Genomic DNA, 21534 nt, shown 5'->3' on the forward strand with positions numbered 1-21534 from the left:
GTTGATCAGAAGGTGGTCTCTGTGGGACCAGTCAGGTGGTACAATGGTTAAGGCAGCTGACCCCACATGACCGACTATGGTTTGAGGCCTGGACCAAGGGCTTCAAAAACACCCTAGGCACCTGTGTGTGCCCAAAATCCTGAGAAAAGAATGGAGGAGAAGGGATTGTGATGTGGTCATCCTCCTGTTCCTGCTAAGACCAGGGGCAACTGACTTCGGTCCCAATCTGTTTGACCTTACTTGACATCAGCACTGATAAAGCAGCTGACTGCTTCCTCTTTTCTGAAGCAGATGGCATAATGGTTACATTGCTGGATGCCCACTTTGTCAATTGTGGTTTGAGTCCTGGAAGCAGTGCCTTAAAACTCACGCTGGGCATTTGTGCATGTGTGCCCCACTTTTCTTACTTTTCTCCTCTGTCTCTGTCTCTTTCCAGCAAGTGCACATGCCCTATAGAAAAACAAAACAACAACAACAACAAAAAGTTATCTGTGGACCAACTACATTGGAATCACCTCAGGGTTCTGCTCAAGATGTAGATTTCTGGGTCCTAAAGCAGTCTGCTGAATCAGACCTTCTGGGGAGAGGGTCAGGAGATTTATATCTGAAAAGAAATTCTGAGTCTTAACAACAATAAAAAGCTTTAGAAGGACTAGTATTAAAAACAATTTGCCAGTACTTTCCTTTCCCTTTCTTTTCTTATTTACTTCCTAAAAAAGAAAGACAGACTCTCAACAAGGTGTTCACAGTGCCCTTCTCCCTCTAGCTCTGCACCTAAACCAGGAACACAGATATGCCTGTGCACCCAGCATGTTCAGGTCGACGCGGGACGAGAACCTGGAGCCTCCTCTGACCTCCAGCATTGAACAGCAGCGCTCTTATTGCTTGTACCTCTATGAATCGGTCTCTAGTATTTGTTTTCAATATATTTGTGTCAAGACGAAGATTACTTAATTCTGATAAAATTCCAGACCCCTGAGAATGAATGAATTTAGAGAGAAAACAATATGTACAACCCCTCACGTTTAGTTGTGGCTAAAGTCTAATACTTTCTTAATTGATACAGAAGGATTAAGTGTCCCGAATATTGCTGTCTGCACAGGTCTCTGGTTATTAAAGGATGATTCTGAAAACATGTACTATCCTTCTCTTGAAGAAGGATGATTTTAACATTTTATAAAAACACGTCAAACAGTATTCATGATATTTGTACTCTCAGCAAGCCGTCTGAAATCTGCCTTCACTGTTGTATGAAATGGGGCCCTTGGGTACAGTGAGTGCTTGGTCAGAAATGCTAACAAGTTCCAGGTTTCCTTTCATATACAGTTAAACAAAAAGCTCATACTGTCATGGCGGATAAGAAGATAAAAAGTCAGATAGAGATCTGGTTTACTTTATTAGTTTGGGTGTCCTCTTCCAAGTCGTATTTAGACTCAGTTTTACGACTTCCTTACTTTATTTGATTGGTTTCAGAATGAGACTGAGTTCAGTTGGTGAGGAGAAGGTTTATACATGCAGAGGTGGAGTTTAAATCTGCTCGCACGAGATGCACGAGAGGTTACCTATTTACTGAGTGCTTAATCTGAAATGTAAACTAAGTCAGTAAACTGCCCATGTTATTTTAAGACAAAACAGAAAGCACCAAAGAGCATTTTTGGTATAAATATGTTGAAAATATTCAGAAAAGTAAGACACATTAAAAATTAAATAGAATAATGCCGATTAAAATAGACACTTGAAGTCAGGAAGTTCAGAATCTTTTTCCATGGCCAGGTATACATAATTTTAGATAATAGTTTTAAAAAAATTGTATCACATTTCTAATAAATGAATGATATCCAGTTCTTTCTTATTCATGTTATTTAATTCACTGATGTTCAAGGGTTGGGTCTATTAGTTGTGATATGGCTTTATAGTTGTGGAATCTGAACCATAACCTGGTTGAATCAGGAGTGAATCAAGAATGGTGCTGAAATTTATACTAGGAGTGAGATCTTGTGACTCACTTGATTGATTTATTTTAAATAGTTTTAATTGTCTGAACATTAGGAAGTATACAAAGGTTGCTTTTTTACAAACCTGGCGATAACCACTGTTGGCATTTTGGTATATGCTACCTGTTTTTTCCGAGTATGAACACAGATTGCCATTATACATGTGTACATGTGTATATCCTTGTATGCATGTGCATATGTACTTATACATATGTACCTATCAAGTATGCCAATTAGTGTTTTCACCAGATAATACTTTATAAACATCTGCTTTATAATGTACATGTATGTATAGTTTTCATCATATTTCATTTTTTATTGTCCTTTTCCCATGGTATTCTGTGACTTGAACATACCATAATATATTTAACAATTTCCTTATTGGTGGACATTTAGGTTGTTTTTAATTTTTCTACTTTTGTAATCAATGCAATGAATCCCTTATCTGAATATATTCTTAGTTAAATTCCTAGACATTGTATTGCTGTCTTAAATGAAACGTCCATTAAAAATGTGAGATATGGGGACCAGCAGTTAGTGTAATGGCTATGTCTCTGAACTCCCATGTAGTCAACCACGGGTTGAGTCCTGGACCCAGTGGCTTAAACTCATGCCGAGTGTGTGTATGTGCGCGTGCCCAAGATCCCGACAGGAGAATGGAGGAAAAGGGATTGCAGTGTGGCCATCCCCCCTGGAGGGTCTGGGGGGTGATTTCTCACTTTCTGTCTCTCAGTCTCTGCCTCTCTGGTGAGCTCACACGCCCTGTAGCAAAAACCTCTCAAAAAAAAAAAAATGTGAGGTACGTTGTCAAGTGTCCTCAGAGATGTACCGTTTTATGCTCTTACTATCAATATCTGGAGGGAATCATTTTGGGATATTATGAGCAATCTTGTTCATCTCCTAAATCTTTGTAAATATAACATGTCAAAAATATGATTCTTATTTTAATTTTCAGTTGTTTGAGATAGTGCCTAGAGAGTCCCTTGAGCTTCTGTTTGCCTGGGGAGTTAGTGTCTCTGCAGCTGAAGCCTGACTTGCCAGTTTGTGATTCAGTCTTTAAGACAAACAAGGGAAGGCATGAGCCAACCTGGTCACTAGGTAATTAATTGATCGATGATGCCTTGAGGACATAAATCACATTTGTTGGATAGAAAGTCATTTTTCCTTCTGAACTTTCTCTTTTAAGGTTAATAAGTCATTCTAGTCTTTCTTTCTCTTTCTTGCAAAGCTAACAGTTTTTTTACCCATTGGTCAAAGCTTAATGATCATCAAGAAGAATCTAAATCTTGCAATACTAATGAGCTTGTTTGCTGTGGGGACCTGTTCAGCAGAACACGTTTTTTTGAGTGGGAAAGGCCGTGGATTAGAAATAGATGCTATAATAAACACACAAAGACACACAAGTATAGAAAAGCGAGGATTGGGTGGGACCAACTTCTCTGATGGAGAAGTTGTGAACTCAAACCAGCCTCTGGTTTATTTTTTTAAAGGGCAGAAAATGGAGGAAGAGGAAATGGTACGGAAAGCCATTTGTTTTGGGATGTTAATCGTCCGAAGATATGAAAATGACTAGCACCATGTAATGTTTTTGATTTTTTTTGGGGGGGAGAGAATTTGATAAACACATGTGACTTCTTTTAGCCTGATAGTGCAGGGCCATATCAGGGTATCAGGTATCAACAACAACAGGGAGATAACCACTGACAACAGGCAGATTGTGCTTTTGTATGTAAATGTTTTTAATAGCTCTGCTAGAGTAGCTCCTGGAAGCACATTTTTGCATGCCTTTAAAAGTCACACCATGTTTTCTCAAATATTCACTCCCCACAGTTTGCCAATCATAGGACCATAAAGAGCCCTGACCTGAACTCGGAAATGTAAACTTCTGGCTTTGTAAAAGTGGAGGGGGCAATGGTAGAAGTCAAAGGAAATTCATTCCTTTGTGAAGGGGCCTCCCTGGAAATATTGGATCATTGGGAAAGTCATGACACAATTTTGCTAGGAAAACAGAAAACTAGGTCATGACTTTCTTGACAACCTAATGGTTATTGGCAGCAATATCTTCTATCATGCTGTCTCTCTTGAAGTTCTAAGGAAGGTACCTGAAAATTTCTAGTGCTTTTGTTTCTTATTAGATATCTTCTATCATGCTGTCTCTCTTGAAGTTCTAAGGAGGGTATCTGAAAATTTCTAGTTCTTTTGTTTTTTATTAGAAATATCATTTGTACATAAGATTTTGGTCTTTCTGTGCTTTGCCAAACTTTAAAAGTTTAGAAAACATATGACTCTCTAAATTTACCTCAGAACTTTAAGCTCCGGGTGGATAAATGTAATTTATGTATTTAATCATTCTTGGCTGTGTCCCAGAGAAAGACAGAGAGAGACATAGAGAGAAATCACCTCTAAGGGGACTAGCTATGCTTCAGTCCTTTATCCTCCATTCTCCTCTCAGGATTTTGGGCATGCATGCACATGTGCCCAGCAAGTTTTTAAAGCCACTGGTCCCAGACTCCACCTGCACAGTCAGCCTTGTGGTATCCAGTGTCTTAACCACCACACTGCTTGTTGGTCCAAGAGACTGAGTTTTGAGAGTCTCACCATGCATGGTTCTACTGCATCAGTCTCCCAGTTAGCTAGAATCACAGTGTGCACTGCCACACCTGTCATGCTGAGGTTGGGGTGGGGACCTCCATGTGACTTCTGCTTTGTGTGGTGCCACCCTCCCACCTATGGTATGGTGGCTGACCCACTATTGGATTTTTAGCTTTGGTTTCTTTTTAAGAAACTGATTTTAATTCTGATCAATTTCCAGTTGTTTTATTAGTCTAGTGGCACCTTCTTGATGTATTTTTCTTGTATCATGCAGGCATTCTTACACCGAATGAACCAGTGTGCAGCATCGAAGGTTGACAAGAATGTCACAGAAGAAACAGTGAAGGTGAGGAGGTACAGCTGGCCTTCCATCTGAGCACCAGATCCCTTTAGGTTAAATTTTGTTGGTGGGAGGTGACTTAAGGACCGTTCAGCTTATCTTCAGTGTCACTATCAGCGTCTGTGCCAGTCACTGTGTCAGTAATAATTTGAAAAAGGAGAAACAGGGTTTGGGAAGAGGACTGGGGTTTAAGAGGATGAATGGCTCAGAAGTCATAGAGGCATCTTTGACAAGGTCTTGGGGTCATTTGGCAAGTGGAAGAAAAAAATAAACTGGAAATCGAGAACCTTAAGAACCTTCAGATTGTCAGAGAGAGGGAGCTGAGCTAAGTGTAAGACAGTTGTTAGAAGTGGCACAGGAAGACAGGGTGTGAGCAAGTGCAATTTCCAATTTCTGTTATCTGTGAAGAGCAAATGATTTGAATCGTCCACTGGGGCAGGAAAAAAGTCTTTATCATACAAGTGGTCTTCAAAAAATACAGGGAAATGCGTATCATGAAAAAAAACCTATGCATGAATTTCAAGATTTGTTTGTACCAAAATAAACACAAACTTTTAATTCCAGATTTCCACGAACTTTTTGAAATCCCTCATAGTTTCAACTCAGAAACAAATATATAAACTTTTCTTTCAAAGTGTAGGAATAAAAAGTAAAGAGTTTTGAAAAAAAAATAGATGGTAAATAAAAATGACTTATACAATAGTGATTATAAAATTATTGTATAATCATTGATACTTAGGATACTCACAATTTTGTTTTACTGAAAGTAAAACATTTCTAGTAGTTTTTAGGTTCTTCTGACCAACTCCCATAAGTTAAAAATCCTCTGACTCTTTTTCCCATAAGTTAAAAATATACCATGGGAGGAACCAGCAGATGGCATAATGGTTACATCATTGGACTCCCAACATACATAACCGTGGATTGAGTCTGAGATGTGGCAGATTAAAACTCATGCTGGGCATGTGTACGTGTATGCTGAATATCATGAGCAGAGAATTGGAGGAGAGGGATTGTAGTGTGGCCATCCCCCCCTAGGGGTGATTTCTCACTCTCTGCTTTTTGTCTCTGTCTTTCCAGTGAACAAATGCACCCTATAGCAAAAATCTCTCTCTAAAAAACAAATAAATAAATAAATAAATAAATAAATAGCATCAAAATATAATATTTTAGTTAATATGCTTTTGGTTATAAGCAAGAAAAACCTGTCTTGGAAACTGACTTGAAGACACTGTCTCACTTATATGTTCGGGAGTTTAGACAGAAGGTAAAGCTCAGCACCAGGGCTCAGGGAAGCCAACCTGGCCACCTGATCCTCTCCAGCCACTCATGCTGCCATTCAGTTTATCAACTTTGCCCCTGAACTGGCATCTTCATGGCTGCAAAATGACTCCGAAACGGTCACTTCCATACGTGGCACCTTCCAGAGGGAGAAACAGACTGCCCATCCCAGTGTGCCCTTCTTAGGAACAAAGACACTCTTCTACAGGAAGTCTGTCTGCACACCTGCCCATGTTTACCTTCAGCCCATCCTCAAGAAGAAAATTCGACAACCATGCTTGAAATTGGCCACTCAGACTCTGAAAGGCAGGCAGAGGCTTCTAGTTCCCAGAGCTGTTGTGGGAGTGGAGGGAAATTGGGGTTCAGTCTGAAATAGGGTTCTTCTAGTAAAAGGGAGGAAGGATGGAGGTAGAGTGGCTCTCCTCTGAAGCGTTCAGCTTGGAGAGAATGCAACATAGTCACATGAACTTTTTACTGGCGTAATTATTGCACTGACTCATTTTTTTATTTACAGATGTTGTTCTCAAACATCGAAGATATCCTTGCAGTCCATAAAGAATTCTTGAAAGTTGTGGAAGAATGCTTACATCCTGAACCCAATGCTCAGCAAGAAGTGGGGACCTGCTTTCTTCACTTTGTAGGATACATTTCTGTTTATTCCAAAGCTCTCTCCCCCTTGATTTTAAATTTAACCTTTGGCATAGTCTTATGTGTGAATTCAACTTTAGAAGTAAAACCCAACTCCAAGAGTGTGGGGTCTTTTAAGGCCAGTAAAACCTTCCACTTAGAGCCAGCAAGCGGGGAGTGCCTCACATCATCCATTTTCCTCACTGAGGAATAAACAGCCTTTTCTTTTTCTCGACAAGTTAGTTCTTTGCATCCTCTGTAGCTTTGAATTCTAATGAATATCCAGGCTGCTCATAATGAATGGATTTTTATGTTTCTCTCAAACGTAGAACATTTTTCTTTTGAGGCAGAAAATCCCCACTCTTATAATGGCACGAAAAGCCTTTGATTAGTCAGAACATTGGCTTGTTAATCAGCTTGTGACAGACCTGGAGGTGAGCAAGCCCGGGGACTCTAGGTACACGCAGGCGTGGAGCAGAATTTTCCTCAGGGATGGTTTCTCGGAAGGTTATACTGAGTAGCGCGGAAGGAATACTATGGCAATACCCAGTTATTTCAAATATCACATCTTGCTTGGATGGTCATTTTTATCTCTTTGTACATAGTCACTGAAATGATTGATGCAATCAATCTGCAAGGTGAAAATCCACCTGTATGGTGAAAACTGTTTAAAAAACCAAAGGGCGTTCATAAAAGAGTACAGCTATTTATCCATTCCATTGGTGCCAGTTTTTGGATTACTTATTTGATTCCATGTATTGATTCAAATGCTACACAGCTCATGTTTTATTTTAAAATGTGTAACAGTATTTTATCATAGAAATCAAGTTTTGTGTATTTTTAGTTTTCTCTTTAGCCTTCTCTAAAGGTTTCCATGAGGAACTTCGGAAAATTCAAGAGACTTGCATATTATGAAAAAATTATGCATAGATTTCAAAATTTTTTCACATCAAAATAAATTTGCACTTGAATTCCATTTTTCTATGAACCTTTTGAAGTCCCCTTATACATGTAATTTCTAGATCTATCTTTCTATGTTGTGAACTGCCCTATGTGTTCTTCTTATAATCAGAAAATATTTCCTAAAGAGAGTTATACTAAAGGGAGAGATTCTTGGGAGTAGGACGATCAAGCCTTGCTTTTCATGGGAACAGTTGGGAGTTTATGTCCAGTTTTGTGAACGATTCGGAATCTCCCACCAGCTGGAGAAGTTGCTATCTCTGTCCAGAACTACACATGGGAATCTCGCACCATTCCTTAGGAACACATTATGAATCTGTCATCTGTGAATTTAGCTAAACTGTTTCTGAAGTGTATTTTTTTTTTTTTTCGGCTCATACCATCTCTTGGGATAAGTAATTCAGTATATCCTCTGCTGGCTTTTAAAAATAGCATGCAAGGATTCTAAATGCATGCCTTTGAAGCTTCAAAGATTACACTTCGAATATTTGATCAATAAGTTTGTCTTGTCTTTCTCTTTTATCAGTACTGTTTTGACAGCTTTTAATCATAGTCACTTTGAGAAAATGTCACAGAGAGGAGGGAGCTTAGAGATTTTGATGGTAAAATTACTCCTTTTTGGAATCTATCTGTGAAGACCATTTATTCTGTTTCTACCTGGTCAGTTTTAGTGGCAGCTCTAATTATTAGAAAACTTCTCTATAATCCCACATTTGTCCATCACTGCCTTTGCAATTTCCACCTGATGGTCCTAGTTCTTTGCTCCAGGGCTGCAATAGTTGTCCTCTCTTTACAATATGGTAACTCTACCATTTCCTGAATTTTCTATATTAATCAGTATCTCTCTCAAAATTCACTTCTTGTATGTGGTGTCTTCATATTATCTTAGTCACCTGTTGCTGGATTTTCTCCAGCTTGCAGTGTTCCTCTTAAATACAACTATCCAAACTGGTATCTAAGAATTGCAGGGTACCATGTTTCTCTGTTCCTCTGTGATCTGGCATATGCTTTTCCTTCTACCTAAAAGGACTTTCTTCCCTCTCCCTTCCTGGGAACCACAGATTTAGCTCACTGAAACTTGCTCAGATATTGGGTTGTCGGGAAAGTCATGACGCAGTTTTGCATAGAAAAACAGAAAAATATGTCATAACTTTCCCGATGACCTAATATTACTTGCTTTTTAAAAGCTGTATCTGAACCCTCATGGCAAAGTTAAGTGCTCTTTTCTCTGTGCTTTCCCACGACTTGGCTCATGTATCCATTATTGCATTCACCATACTGAAATATATGGGATTGTTAGGAAAATTAGGGCACAGTTTTACATAGAAGAACACAGAGTGACCAGTGAACAGCATAATGGTTGCATTGCTGGGCTCCCTCCTCTCTGTGACATTTTCTCAAAGTGACTATGATTAACTGATAGCGATTTAAGTCCTAGACCTGGTGGTTTGAAACTCTTGACAGGCACGTGTATGTGTGTGTGTGCCCAGAATCCCAAGAAGAGAAGGGATTGTGGCATGGCCATTCTCTCTGGGGCATTATTTCTCACTTTCTCTCAGTCTCTCTGGTGAGCACATGTGCCCCCTAACAAATATCTCTAAAAACAAACAAACAAAAACCACCAAAGCAACAAAATAAAACTACTTCATGACTTTCTCAAGAACCCAATAGTTAATATTTGTCTATATCCTTCTTGACTTAAAAATAATAGATCTATACACAGACATACACGGGACAGACAGCTAGCACTATAGCTATACTATGTTAACATAGTAAACAGTAAAGTTTGTTTATAAACAACAGCTTGATTAAAATTTTTAAATGGTGATTAAAATAACTCTTAATTTATTTTTCTTTGACTTCACAGAAAGACAAGTTTCGTATATATGATGAATATTGTAGTAACCATGAGAAGGCACAGAAATTGCTTCTTGAACTTAATAAAATAAGAACAATCCGGACATTTCTTTTGGTAAGTTTATAGTTGTATATTACCATAAGCTGATATTTTTAGTAGGCCCTGTAGGAACCATGGAGTGACATTAGTGTGGTATAAAAAACTATCTGTGGGACCTCTTTTACCATCCCCACGCTGGGAAGACAGTTCTTTGTTATATGTAGTGAGTGAGAGCTGAGATAGGATTATATACATGGAGACACTGCCATGGTTCTCCTAGCTGGCTGTGAAATGTTTGTGAGACTCTGCAGATTTCTAGTGAGAGAAGAACTTGGGCCTGAGTTCATCATTGCTTTTATGTCTCTTGACTCCCTGGGGCTTTATTTACTTCTGCTAGGATTGTTGTAAGTATGGCAGGCACAGGAGGGAAGCAAATCATGAATATGGCAGAAAAATAAATGTAAAGATTGACTTTTCTCCAAAGTGCTCCCAGTTTTCATAAAAATAGAAAGGAAGTCTATCTAATATCTCTAGGGTAGCACAAATAAATGTGTTTTTTGGTAATTATTCAAACAGTCTAATTGCCAGTGAGGATCCGGCCATAAGTGTATAATTTGTTTAGCAAATTGTGGAGTTGTACGACTATCCCACAAATCCAATTTAGAATATTTCCATCACACCTTAAGTCCCCTGTGTCCCTTTATAATCCGTCCCTGCTCTCTGCATTAATTCTAGGCAACCACTGATCTGCTTTCATCTCTACAGACTTGCCTTTTCTGGAGATCGTGATATAACTGGAATCATATAATGTAATAATTTGTGCCTGGCTTCTTTTATATAGTAAAAGAAGGTTCTAAGGTTTCTCTTTGTTACAATGTGTACCCACTTTTCATTCATTTTGCTACTGAATGATATCTAATTGATGAATATGTCACATTTTGTTTACCCATTTGCCAATTAATAAACATTAGGCTGAGTTTATTTTGGCTAATATGAATAATGCACTCAAGAACATTCGTGTATAAGTATGGACGTATGGATGTATATTTTCATTCTCTTGGGTAGATATAGGAGTGAAGTTGCTGGATTGTATGATGGGTTTATGTTTAACTAATTGAGAACTGACTATTTGGCGATGTGGCTGTGCCATGTCTTTTAGCAATGTAAGGATTCCAGGCTCTTTATATTTTTGCCAGTGCTTAGAATTACCTTTGTGATTATAACTGTGATCATGGGTGTGTAGGGTTCCTTATGGAGGGTTAAGTTTACATTTCACTAATGTCTGATAGTATTAAGCATGGTTTCATGGGCTTTATTCTTTCCTTTATGAGAGAAACAAAGAGAGGGAGGGAGAAGGGAAAATGATAGTGGTAGGCATTTTTGAAAGGGTCCTGTTGTGCAGTCTTCCTGCTTTATCCTCCCAGTTAGCCAGGATTACAGGCATGCAGAATTGGGCCCAGCATGTTCAGGAACTGAACTCATGCCTCCCAAGAGCCTGCCAAGCGGTGATGCTACTTGTGTACCATCATATGCTTAGTTGCCACTTATGTACCTTCTTTGGTGAAATGCCGGCTCAAATCTTTTGCCTTTTCTTTTTCTTTCTTTCTTTTTTCATTTTTAGACAGATATTTGCTATAACGCGTGTGCACTTGGAGAGAGAGAGAGAGAGAGAGCGAAAAATCACTCTCCAGGGGGGATAGCCATGCTGTAATCCCTTCTCCTCCATTCTCCTCTAGGAATCTTGGGTACAAATGCATGACTGGTGTGAGATTTAAGTCGCCAGGTCTGGGACTCGAACCGCGGTCAACTGTGTGGGAGTTCCAGCAACATAACCATCACCTTTCGTAACCATCACCAGCTATTTGCTGATCTCTCTTCTGCCATTTTAAATTAGAGGTGTGTAGCTTATCTTGAGCTGCGAATGTTCATTATTTTGGATTTAAGTCTTATATCATTTGCAAATATTCCTCTCAGTATAATGTGTTCATTTTTAAATAGTACCTTTTAAAAATCAGAAGCTTTTAATTTTGAAGTCCAGTTTATTGAATTTTTTTTCATTATAATCAATTCTTTTGTTATCATAATTAAGAAATCTGTTTTTAGATCTTATACTTATCTTGTTATGTTTTTTCCTAAGTATATTAATCTTTTTGACACTCTTATGATTAGAATTATCTAAATGCAATTTTTAGATTGCTCATTATTATTTTATAGAAATTTAGTTAACTTTTGTATGTTGATTTTCTATCCTATGTTCTAAATTCATATGTTAGTTCTAATAGTTTTTTTGTAGATTCTTTAGAATATTTTACATATAGGATCATGTCATTTGATAATAAAAACATCTAATATAGATGCTTACCTTTTTTTTAAGTTTTTTTTTACCATAGGGCCACATGTGCTTGTCAGAAAGAGACAGTGAGAAAGAAGGTGAAAAATCAGCCCCCAGATGCCCACACCTCAATCCCTTTTCCCCGATTCTCCTCTCAGGATTTTGGGCATGCATCTGGTGTGATTTTCAAGCCGCAGGGTCCAGGACTCAAACTGTAGTCATCCAGGTGGGAAAACAGTACCTCAACCACCATGCTACCTGCTGGCCTCAAACCCTTTTTTTTTTTTTTTTTTTTTTCCCTCTTGCCTTCCTGTACTGGCTAGACCCTAAACACAGTGTTGAAAAAAGTGGCTAGAGCAGCTACATCTGCTTTGTTTTTGATCTTGGGTGGAAAACATTCAGTCTTCTGTCAAGTATGGTGTTACCTGTAGGTTTGGTAGATGTCTTTCATTAGGTTGTATAACGTTTCTGCCTATTGGATCAGCACATGTGTGTTTGGCATGTTTTCAGGCTGACTGGTCAGGAGACTTGAACTGTGAGATGTAGCTTCAGTTGAACAGTGCATTACTACTGCACCATGGAACTCAGGAATCTTAATCATGACCTTTTGTTTTTTAATATAGGTGTTTAAAGTTATGGATTACTAGTAGTAGTATATGTTGAGTAATATTGATATGAGTTAATCAAGCAGTGGATTTTTATTCATATGACTTAATTACTCAGTTATCTTGGGTGGGATATTGAAGTCTGTAAGTATAGTTGTTAAGTTGCCAATTTCATTCTTTAATTCTGTTGTTAGACATGTGTGCATTTATAATTATTATATTTATCTTACTATTAATCATTATGAAATCTTTGTAATTGATCTAGAAACTACAGTAGTTATCTTAACTTGTTAGTTCTGTTTTAGCATACTACTGGCTTTATTCATCAATGAATATAGAGGGAATTTTTCTGTATTTCCTGGGCAGAAATGGAAAACATTCTGTTGGGTTGTTGGGAAAGCCAGGACACATTTTTGCATAGAACAAAACAGGAAAATTTGAGGAGCAACAGGTGGCATTGTGGTTAAGGCACTGGACACTTCCACATGGCTGACCATGGTTTAAGTCTGAGACCTGGTGGCTTACACTCTCTCTCTCTCTCTCTCTCTCTCTCTCTGTGTGTTTCTCTTTGGTCAAATTAAAATAAAATGAATGAATAAATAATATTAAATAAATAATTTTCTAAAAGAAAAACAAGGAAATGCATCATGAGTCTCCTGTTGACCTAATACAATATTTCCTTTCTTTTCCATTCTATTATTGCCACGTCTGTTACATTATATAATGTTATGAATTTCACAACCCAGTGTTAAAATAATTATTCTCTCTGTATTTATACTGTCTTTTATATTTATATGTACTTCTTTACCATTTCTTGTGTTGTTAATTTATTCCTGATATTTGTCTCTGATGTCATAGGTTTTCTGCCTGAAGAACTTCACTTAGTATTTCTTTTGAGTTTATTTTGTCTTCATTTTTAAAATGTTTAAAATTTTTTCTTATCACCTTCACTTCTGAAGGACAGTTTTCTTGCTATCTATCTATCTATATGGTTGTTAGAAAAGTCATGATGCAGTTTTGCATAGAAGAAATACATTGTGATTTTGCTGACATCCCAATATATACACATTATATATGTATATATATAATATTTATATATATATATAATAAATTAAAGATATATATACACACACATACACATACATATACATATACACACATACACACATATATACACACACATACACACATATACATACACATGTACACTGTATATATATTTCTTGGAAGAAATGCATAGTATATATAATATGTATGTGTGTGTATATATATATATCTATATCTATAGATATCTTTATTTATCTCTTTCTTCCAAGAAAGAGAGATATTAAAAGAGAGAGAGAGATATATACATCCCCAACAATGTCTTCTTGACACAGTCTATCTCCAGTATCAGCCATCCTAGATTGTCAGCATGTCCACATGCCCAGCATGCTCAGGGAGGTTCCAGGACACAAACCCACAACCTTTCTCATGTGGTTTCAGTTGCCTTACTACTGTGTAACCATTTGGCCTAGATATAGAATTCTTGATTGAGAGATTGTTTCTCTCTCTCTCTCTCTCTCTCTCTTTTGCCTTAGGGCATGTGTGCTTGCCAGAGGGAGACAGAGTGAGTTGGAAAGTAAGAAATCACCCGTTGAGGGGGATGGCCATGCCGCCATCCCTTCTCCTCCTGCCTCTTCCTGGGATCTTGGGCACACATGCACACCTCCATGGTGTGATTTTGAAGCCACTAGGTCTGGGACTCGAACTGCAGTTGGCCATGTGGAAATCCAGCAATGTAACCACTGCACCATCTGCTGGTCCCCATGTTTTCCTCTTTAGGACTTTGGATATGTCATTCCACTGTCTCATAGTTTCCATTGTTTTCAATGAGATGTCATCTGCTAATTGTATTGTTGTTAAATTTTACATGATATCATTTTTTCTTGCTCCTTTCAAGATTTTCAATTTTCTTTTGTCTTTAAGTAGACTAACTATAATGTGTTTAGATATGAATATAATTCTGCTTTTCTTACTTTTTGAATATGTAGATTAATGTTTTTAAGTCATTTTAAAAAATAATTATATGATCCTTGTTCTTTTCTTGAATGATCTCTATTATATTGTAGAATTTGTCTAGACTCTCTATAGCTCTCCATATTATCCCTGTTAAAATTTTGGCTTACTTGTCAGCCTGATAATTGCCCTAAGCAGATCTGTAATCTCAGACTAGCAGCTAGCAGAATTGTGGACATTCCCATTTTTTCTTATGGATTATGCTAATTTTATTGACAATACCTTGAGCATTGCCATATGAAGCACTCTCATAAACAGATTCTCAAGACCAATGCTAATGGGATAGTGCCACAGGAAGAATGACACCATGTGGAGGCCAGTAGGTGGCATGGTGAATAAGATGTTCACTCACACATGGCCAACCATGGTTGAATCTGAGATCCAGCAGCTTGAAAATGACACCAGGCATGTGTGCGTGTGTGCCCAAGATCCCGAGAGGAGAATGAAGGAGAAGGGATTGTGGCGTGACCATCCCCCCTGGGGGGTGATTTCTCATTTTCCATCTTACTGTCTCTCTCCCTCTCTGTCTCTCTGTCAAATGCATGTACCATACGGCAAAAACCTTAAAAAAGGAAAAAAAGAAAAAGAGAATGACACTATGTGGAAGAAGAAAGCCTAGGCAAGACTGCCATAACCCCCACTGTTCTTACCTGAAGTTTAGCAGTTTTTCAAGAACCTCATAATTGTTTGACATTAGTTGATTTTCAGAACACTGAACTTTTGGTTTTGACAATTTTTGCAGTCTTATGGTTGTATTTTGGGAAGAGGATTTAATGATCTCTTCTTGCTGCCATGACCAGAAGAAACCCTCGCTCTGCTGAAATTTTAGATTCCTTCATACAGTATAAGAATGTGGCTGTCTGGTCTGAGTTTTCTTCCCAGTAGGGATGACAGGGCTTATCTTAATCTAGTTGGTTAGAGAATTGTGTAAAGCTACACTGAGGAAGTCACAAGCCAACAATGTTTGTTTTTAGATGATCCTAAAGCATAATCTGGTAGATAGAACTTGGCTTCTGTAGTTCTGCCCTGGCAGTAACTGGCCACAAATTATTTGAGTGACTTTAGTTGCTATTGTCATTTTCCTTATTCATGAGATGGGGATAATAACAATCACCTAAAGCTTGGAGAGCAACTGTTGTAGCCAGAGTCAATGTGGGAGGAAGGTTGGAAGTGGGAGAGAGTGAGGGGAGGAATCAAGAGGGGGGGGATGAAGTAAAATATGTAAGAAACACAATAAATAATTGAATGAATGAAAGAAAAGAACATAAAATGGGTAGATGCCAGAGGTTTATTTTTAAGAAATACAAAATATAAATCGGGAACTTCTGGAAGGAGTAATGGAGGTTTTTCAGTCTAACAGATTTTCCAGTATTGTAAGTTGCATTTGCAATTCTTGAATACCTGTGCCTTCTTATGATGAGTCTATTTTATAAATTTTCCAATAATAGTATAGAATTAAAATGTTTATGAAATTAAGTTAAAAATAAATAGTAACAACAAAAAAATAACAATCACCCTTGGAAAACATGAGATTTCATAGATTTTGGGTGATGATAGCAGTAGGATTTTGAGACCTGGGTTTTGCTGCCCCCTCAGTAAGTTTTTATGACCAGTAAAATCTGTGGGAGTTTTTATAGGGAACACATTTTTTATGAGCGCTGACTGTCATAATTCAGTCTGAAAAAAGTGACCAACTTCTGCTGTTACAAAGAGAGTTCAAAATCTATACAGTACTGATAGATGAGGACATTAAAGTGGGTTAGATAGGTCCACAGTGGTGCAAATGGTAAGGCACTACTGCAAAAAGCTGGGGCCCAGGTTTAATTCCTGGACCAACCTAAATAGGGCAGTGTGGTGGTGTACGCCTGGAGTCCTAGCCAATGGCAAATTGGGGCAGGAGGATTACAACATGGCAATACCCTTTAGAAAATACTTCTCTCTCTCATTAAAAAAATGTGGGTTAGACTGAGACAATCATACGTTCTTTTAGGGAACTTCAAACCAGACCTATTTAAAGTTGGTGGCTACATTTATAATGATGCTAACTCATACTGAGACACTGAAACTTCACTGGAAATGTACTGAGATGCAGACAGTTGTGGTTCATAGAATGTCTCTGGGGACAATGTTGTACGTAACTTGAAAGAATGTTTTGATAATTTGATTATAGCAGAGGATGAAGCCCCCAAAGAACCTGCTTGTATAAGAACAGACATTTGCTACTCCACCTTCTGAAGTGTCTGGGTGAAGGAACCTTTGTGGCTCTGGTTTTGCTGACTTGGATACACAAATTGGGGCTGAAGTTGAGTTGCTCAGCACAGTTCTGCTACCAGTACAATCTATCTTCTTTTGCCTTGTTTCTACTGGCACTTTGCCTCTTCTCTCAATGAATATGGAACAGTATTTTTCAGTGGTATGACAGGTGCTAACTTAGTTTGACATTTGAAAACTCCTCTCCTCCCTCATTAGGTATTTATTAAATACTTCTACACCCTGATAAGCACTGCAAGAATAAGGCTTTGGCAAGTTCCAAGTCTGCTTCTTTGCACTATTGCTTAGGAGTATCAAGGCTTTTGTCATCAGAGTTGATTTTTTCTTGACCCCCCACTTTATGGTCAATAGAAATGGCTTCAGTTTTACCTCACTCTGATTTTGAGATTTCTCCATTCAAATACCTCAGCGAAGATCTCGTCAAATGTCCTTCTGTCCTTCTCTGTGACAGGCTGGCCGGTGTCTTTGCTGAAGTACAATAGCAAAAAGTGATTAGAGATCACTTTGTTAAAACCAGCCAATTTTAGAACCAGCAGATGGCATAATGGTTATGTTACTAGACTCCCACGTAGCCAACCATGGTTTGAGTCTTCAACCTGGCAGCTTAAAACTCATGCCAGGTGTGTGTGAGTGCGTGCCTGAGATTTCAAGAGGAGAAGAGACTGCACATGGGCATCCCCCGAGGAATGATTTTTCACTTTCTGTCTCTCTCCACCTCTCTCTCTCTCTCCCTCTGGTGAGTGCACACATTCTATAAACTCTCTTAAAAAACAAACAAATAACAACAACAACAACAACAACAAAAACAGCCAATTTTACAAGGAGGAAAAGTAGTATTGCGAAATCAGTCCAAGTTGCATCACTAGTCAGAGCCTTGGTTGGAACCCAGTTTATGCTTGCTCTTCTATAACACAATGCACCTTTATTTATAAGCAAAATCAGCCTGTCTCTTTCTGCCAAGCTGTCTATTTATCTTTATCATTTGTCCATCCATCCATCCATCCATCCATCCATCCATGCACTTATCCGTCTATTCATTTACCCCTCTATCTGTCCTATCTTTATCACTCTGTCTCTGTGTCTGTCTTTATCTGTCTCTGTTTCTATTTCTAATATTTCCTTAGAATTTATATTCAGAAGAATATAGGCGAAGTAATTTCTAAGCTTTAGATTCAAAATACATTTTGCTTTTGTAACTAATATGAAAGTCAAAAGTATGAGTATTTCTCCTTGTTTCTCGGAAAATGTTATTAGTGACTGAATATGCTTTTCCTAAAGAAGGTATATAAAGACATATGCTCTCACAAGTTTTCAGAATAACATTTTATGACAGACAAAAGTTTCACATACATAGGTTTAAATAATGTAATTAGTTATGTTTATTTTCCTCCCAGAACTGCATGCTGCTTGGAGGACGGAAGAACACAGATGTTCCCCTGGAAGGATATTTAGTAACACCTATACAAAGAATATGCAAGTACCCGCTGCTTTTGAAGGTATTTTAGGTGCTACCTCATTGTAGCATTTTCTTTGTACCCTCATAGTTTGCTGACAATCTTTCTAGAAATTTCTCTTTTAAAGAGTCTGACATTCTAAAGAAAGGGCAAACCATCATTTTTGGAAAAATGGGTATTTTGTCACAAATTTATGTATGAGGTAGGAAACACATTTTTAATGGAAGAGCTACTAAAAAAGGCTTTTAGTAAGCTCTTTGTAGAAACATACTTTTTCGAATTTCATTTAGAATAAATGCGTTATTTTCAAATTAGATCTCATTAAGTCCATTGTGACCAGTTTTTTTAAAGCACTTTATCTATACTGCTCTATATTTTAAATAAATCCAAGGTGGATACTTTTTTTTTTTATTTTTTAATTTTCTCAACACAGGTGACTTAATGATACTAACAAAATTAAGGTCAAAGTTACACTATTTTGGAGCATGGCTTTTAAGTCATTATTGCAAGAGAATGGTATGGGTCATACGGGAAAATAAATGATAGAATATGAAATAAGTTTGCCAAGAAAACACCACTTGTGGAAGATAGGAAACACCTCACTAATGGTCATAGATCTCTTCCTTATTATAGTAATGCAAGTGTTTATTATGAAAAATATACTGTAATATATTAATGAATGCCCTTATTATAGGAGTTTATCAATTGGTTAGAATTTTTGATTCTTTTTTTTTTTTTTTTTTTTAATTCTGTAACACCGGGATGCACAGTGTAGGGTAGTGGCTGAACATCTGAGCTCTGGATTCAAATCTCAGGTGTTCTGCATACTAAATATATAACCGAGGCATATAATCTTACTTTTTAAGGCCTTAGTTTTTCATTTAGCCATTATTATTCATATCTTATTTACTTACTACATTTTTGTCATAGGGAACATGTGCATGCCAGAGAGAGAAAGAGTAAAAGAGAAAGGGAAAGTGAGATGTCAACCCTCCACACTGGGGAGATGACCATGCCACAGTCCCTTTTCTTCCATCCTCCTTTTGGGACTTTGGGCATGCATGCACATGTACCTGGCACCTTTTTCAGGACACCAGGTCCAGAACTTGAACCACAGAGTTGTCCATGCAGGATCCAGCACCTTAACCAGCACCCCACCTGCTGGTCCACTACTTGGTCCATTTTAATATAATAATTACTACTTGGCATCCACCTTTAAAAATATTCTGCAGTATATGGGACCAGCAGTTAGCAAAATGGCTATGTTGCTGGACTCCCATGTAGTCGACCGCAGTTCGAGTCCCAGACCCGGTGGCTTAAAACTCACGCTCGGTGCATGTGCGTGTGTGCCCAAGATCCTGAGAGGAGAATGGAGGAGAAGGGATTGCGGTGTGGCCATCACCCCTGTCTCTCTATCTCTCTCTGTCTGTCTGGCGAGCACACATGCCTTATTGCAAAAACCTCTCCAAAAGTAAAAAAATATATATTCTGCAGTATTGTGAATGTTTTAATTGGTGTACTTATTGGTTTAATTTCTAAGAAATATGTAAACTAAAAATACATTTTTAAATACAACTTTTGCTAGTTGCCTAAGTTAAATATCCATGTAAAATTTGCTTGAGAAGAATTGTTCCTTATTAAAAAAGCAAGTTGGGAACCAGCAGTTAGTGTAATGGCTATGTCGCTGGACTCCCGCGTAGTCGACTGCGGTTCGCGTCCCGGACCCAGTGGCTTAAAACTCACACCGGGTGCGTGTGCGTGGGTGCCCAAGATCCCGAGAGGAGAATGGAGGAGAGGGGATTGCAGCATGACCATCCCAGGGGGTGATTTCTCGCTTTCTGTCTCTAATGTCTCTCTCTGTCTGTCTGGCGAGCACACGCGCCCTATAGTGAAAATCTCTCCAAAAAAATAAAAAAAAAAAACAAGTTGCAAGTTGCATGGCTAAGCCATGAAAAACCCTATAGGGAAGCTGACATGGGGCATCCAATTCTGCAGAGCTTTGGCCTGGACTTCAGAGGCTAGGGAGACTTGGTGCAGATGTGGTTCTTACTTTTCTGAGAATCCCAGGCGACCTCTGACTTGAGGACTCACTGGGCTTATATATTCACAGCTGTAGTATTCTTGATCCTCCTGGGAACCCCAAAGGATGTGTTTGTTTTGAGAGTAGAAAGGGGTGAGGATATTAAGAAGAAACACATCGTGACTAAGCGATGGTTCTAAATCATTCATTTTTTTCCTTAGCGGTGACCTTGAGTATTTGAACTAGCTTCATGGCACCTTCTTCTTTTTTTTTTTTTTTAAAGAATTATTTTATTGGGACCAGCAGGTGGCATGGTGGTTAAGGCACTGGACACTCCCACATGGCCAACCATGGTTCGAGTCCCAGACCTGGTGGCTTCCTTTCACTCTCTCTCTCTCTTTCTGGTCAAACTAAAATAAATGAATGAATAAATAAAATAATTAAAACAATTTAAAAGAAGAATTATTTTATTTAACCTTAATTAATTAAATTATTTTAATTTGGTTGAAGGAGAGAGAGAGAGAGAGAGGAAGAAAGAAAGAAACAAAGGAAGAAAGAAAGAAAGATAGATAGAAAGATAGATAGATAGAAAGACAGTTAGAAAGCAAGCAACCAGATTTGGAACTTAAACCGCAGTTGACCATGTGGGACCCTAGTGCCCTTAACCACTATGTCACCTGTTCACCCCAAGGCCACCTCCTTTTTAAAAAAAGAAGGAAGTCAGGCCAGCCCCTAGCCTATGGTTAAGGAAACTAAATCTCACATTACTGTCTGCAGTTTTAATCCCCATCCTGACAGCTTGAAAAACACACTGGGTGCACCTACATGTGTTCCTAAAATCCCGAAAAGATGGAGAAATAGAGAAGAGGAAAGTGTGACCATGCCCCATTGAAGGGTGTTTTTTTTCCTCTCCCCCATCTCTCTGTCTCTCTCTGGTGAGCACACAAGCCCTCTGATAATTTTTTTTAAAAAGTTACATATATACATAAAGGAAGACAGTTCAGAGTCACTTCAAACAATGAAAAGATGACATCCTTGGGGAACAGCAGGTAGCGTGGTGGTTAAGGTGCTGGACACTCCCAAATGGCTGACCAAAGTTCAAG

The 21534-nt window shown here is 38.2% G+C and overlaps 1 protein-coding gene across 2 annotated transcripts in view; it reads left to right on the forward strand.

Moving 5' to 3' along the window:
- PREX2 (phosphatidylinositol-3,4,5-trisphosphate dependent Rac exchange factor 2) overlaps positions 1-21534 on the forward strand; it is a gene marked incomplete in the record, with an annotated part of 373689 nt that overhangs the window by 83270 nt on the left and 268885 nt on the right. For both annotated transcript variants that reach the window (XM_027772626.1, XM_027772627.1), the window contains 4 exon segments: positions 4861-4932; positions 6722-6844; positions 9662-9766; positions 18352-18453. In XM_027772626.1, coding sequence (XP_027628427.1) covers positions 4861-4932; positions 6722-6844; positions 9662-9766; positions 18352-18453 — 402 coding nt within the window.

The sequence above is a fragment of the Tupaia chinensis genome, unplaced genomic scaffold (assembly GCF_000334495.1).
Source record: "Tupaia chinensis unplaced genomic scaffold, TupChi_1.0 Scaffold000288_2, whole genome shotgun sequence".
Classification (NCBI taxonomy): domain Eukaryota; kingdom Metazoa; phylum Chordata; class Mammalia; order Scandentia; family Tupaiidae; genus Tupaia; species Tupaia belangeri.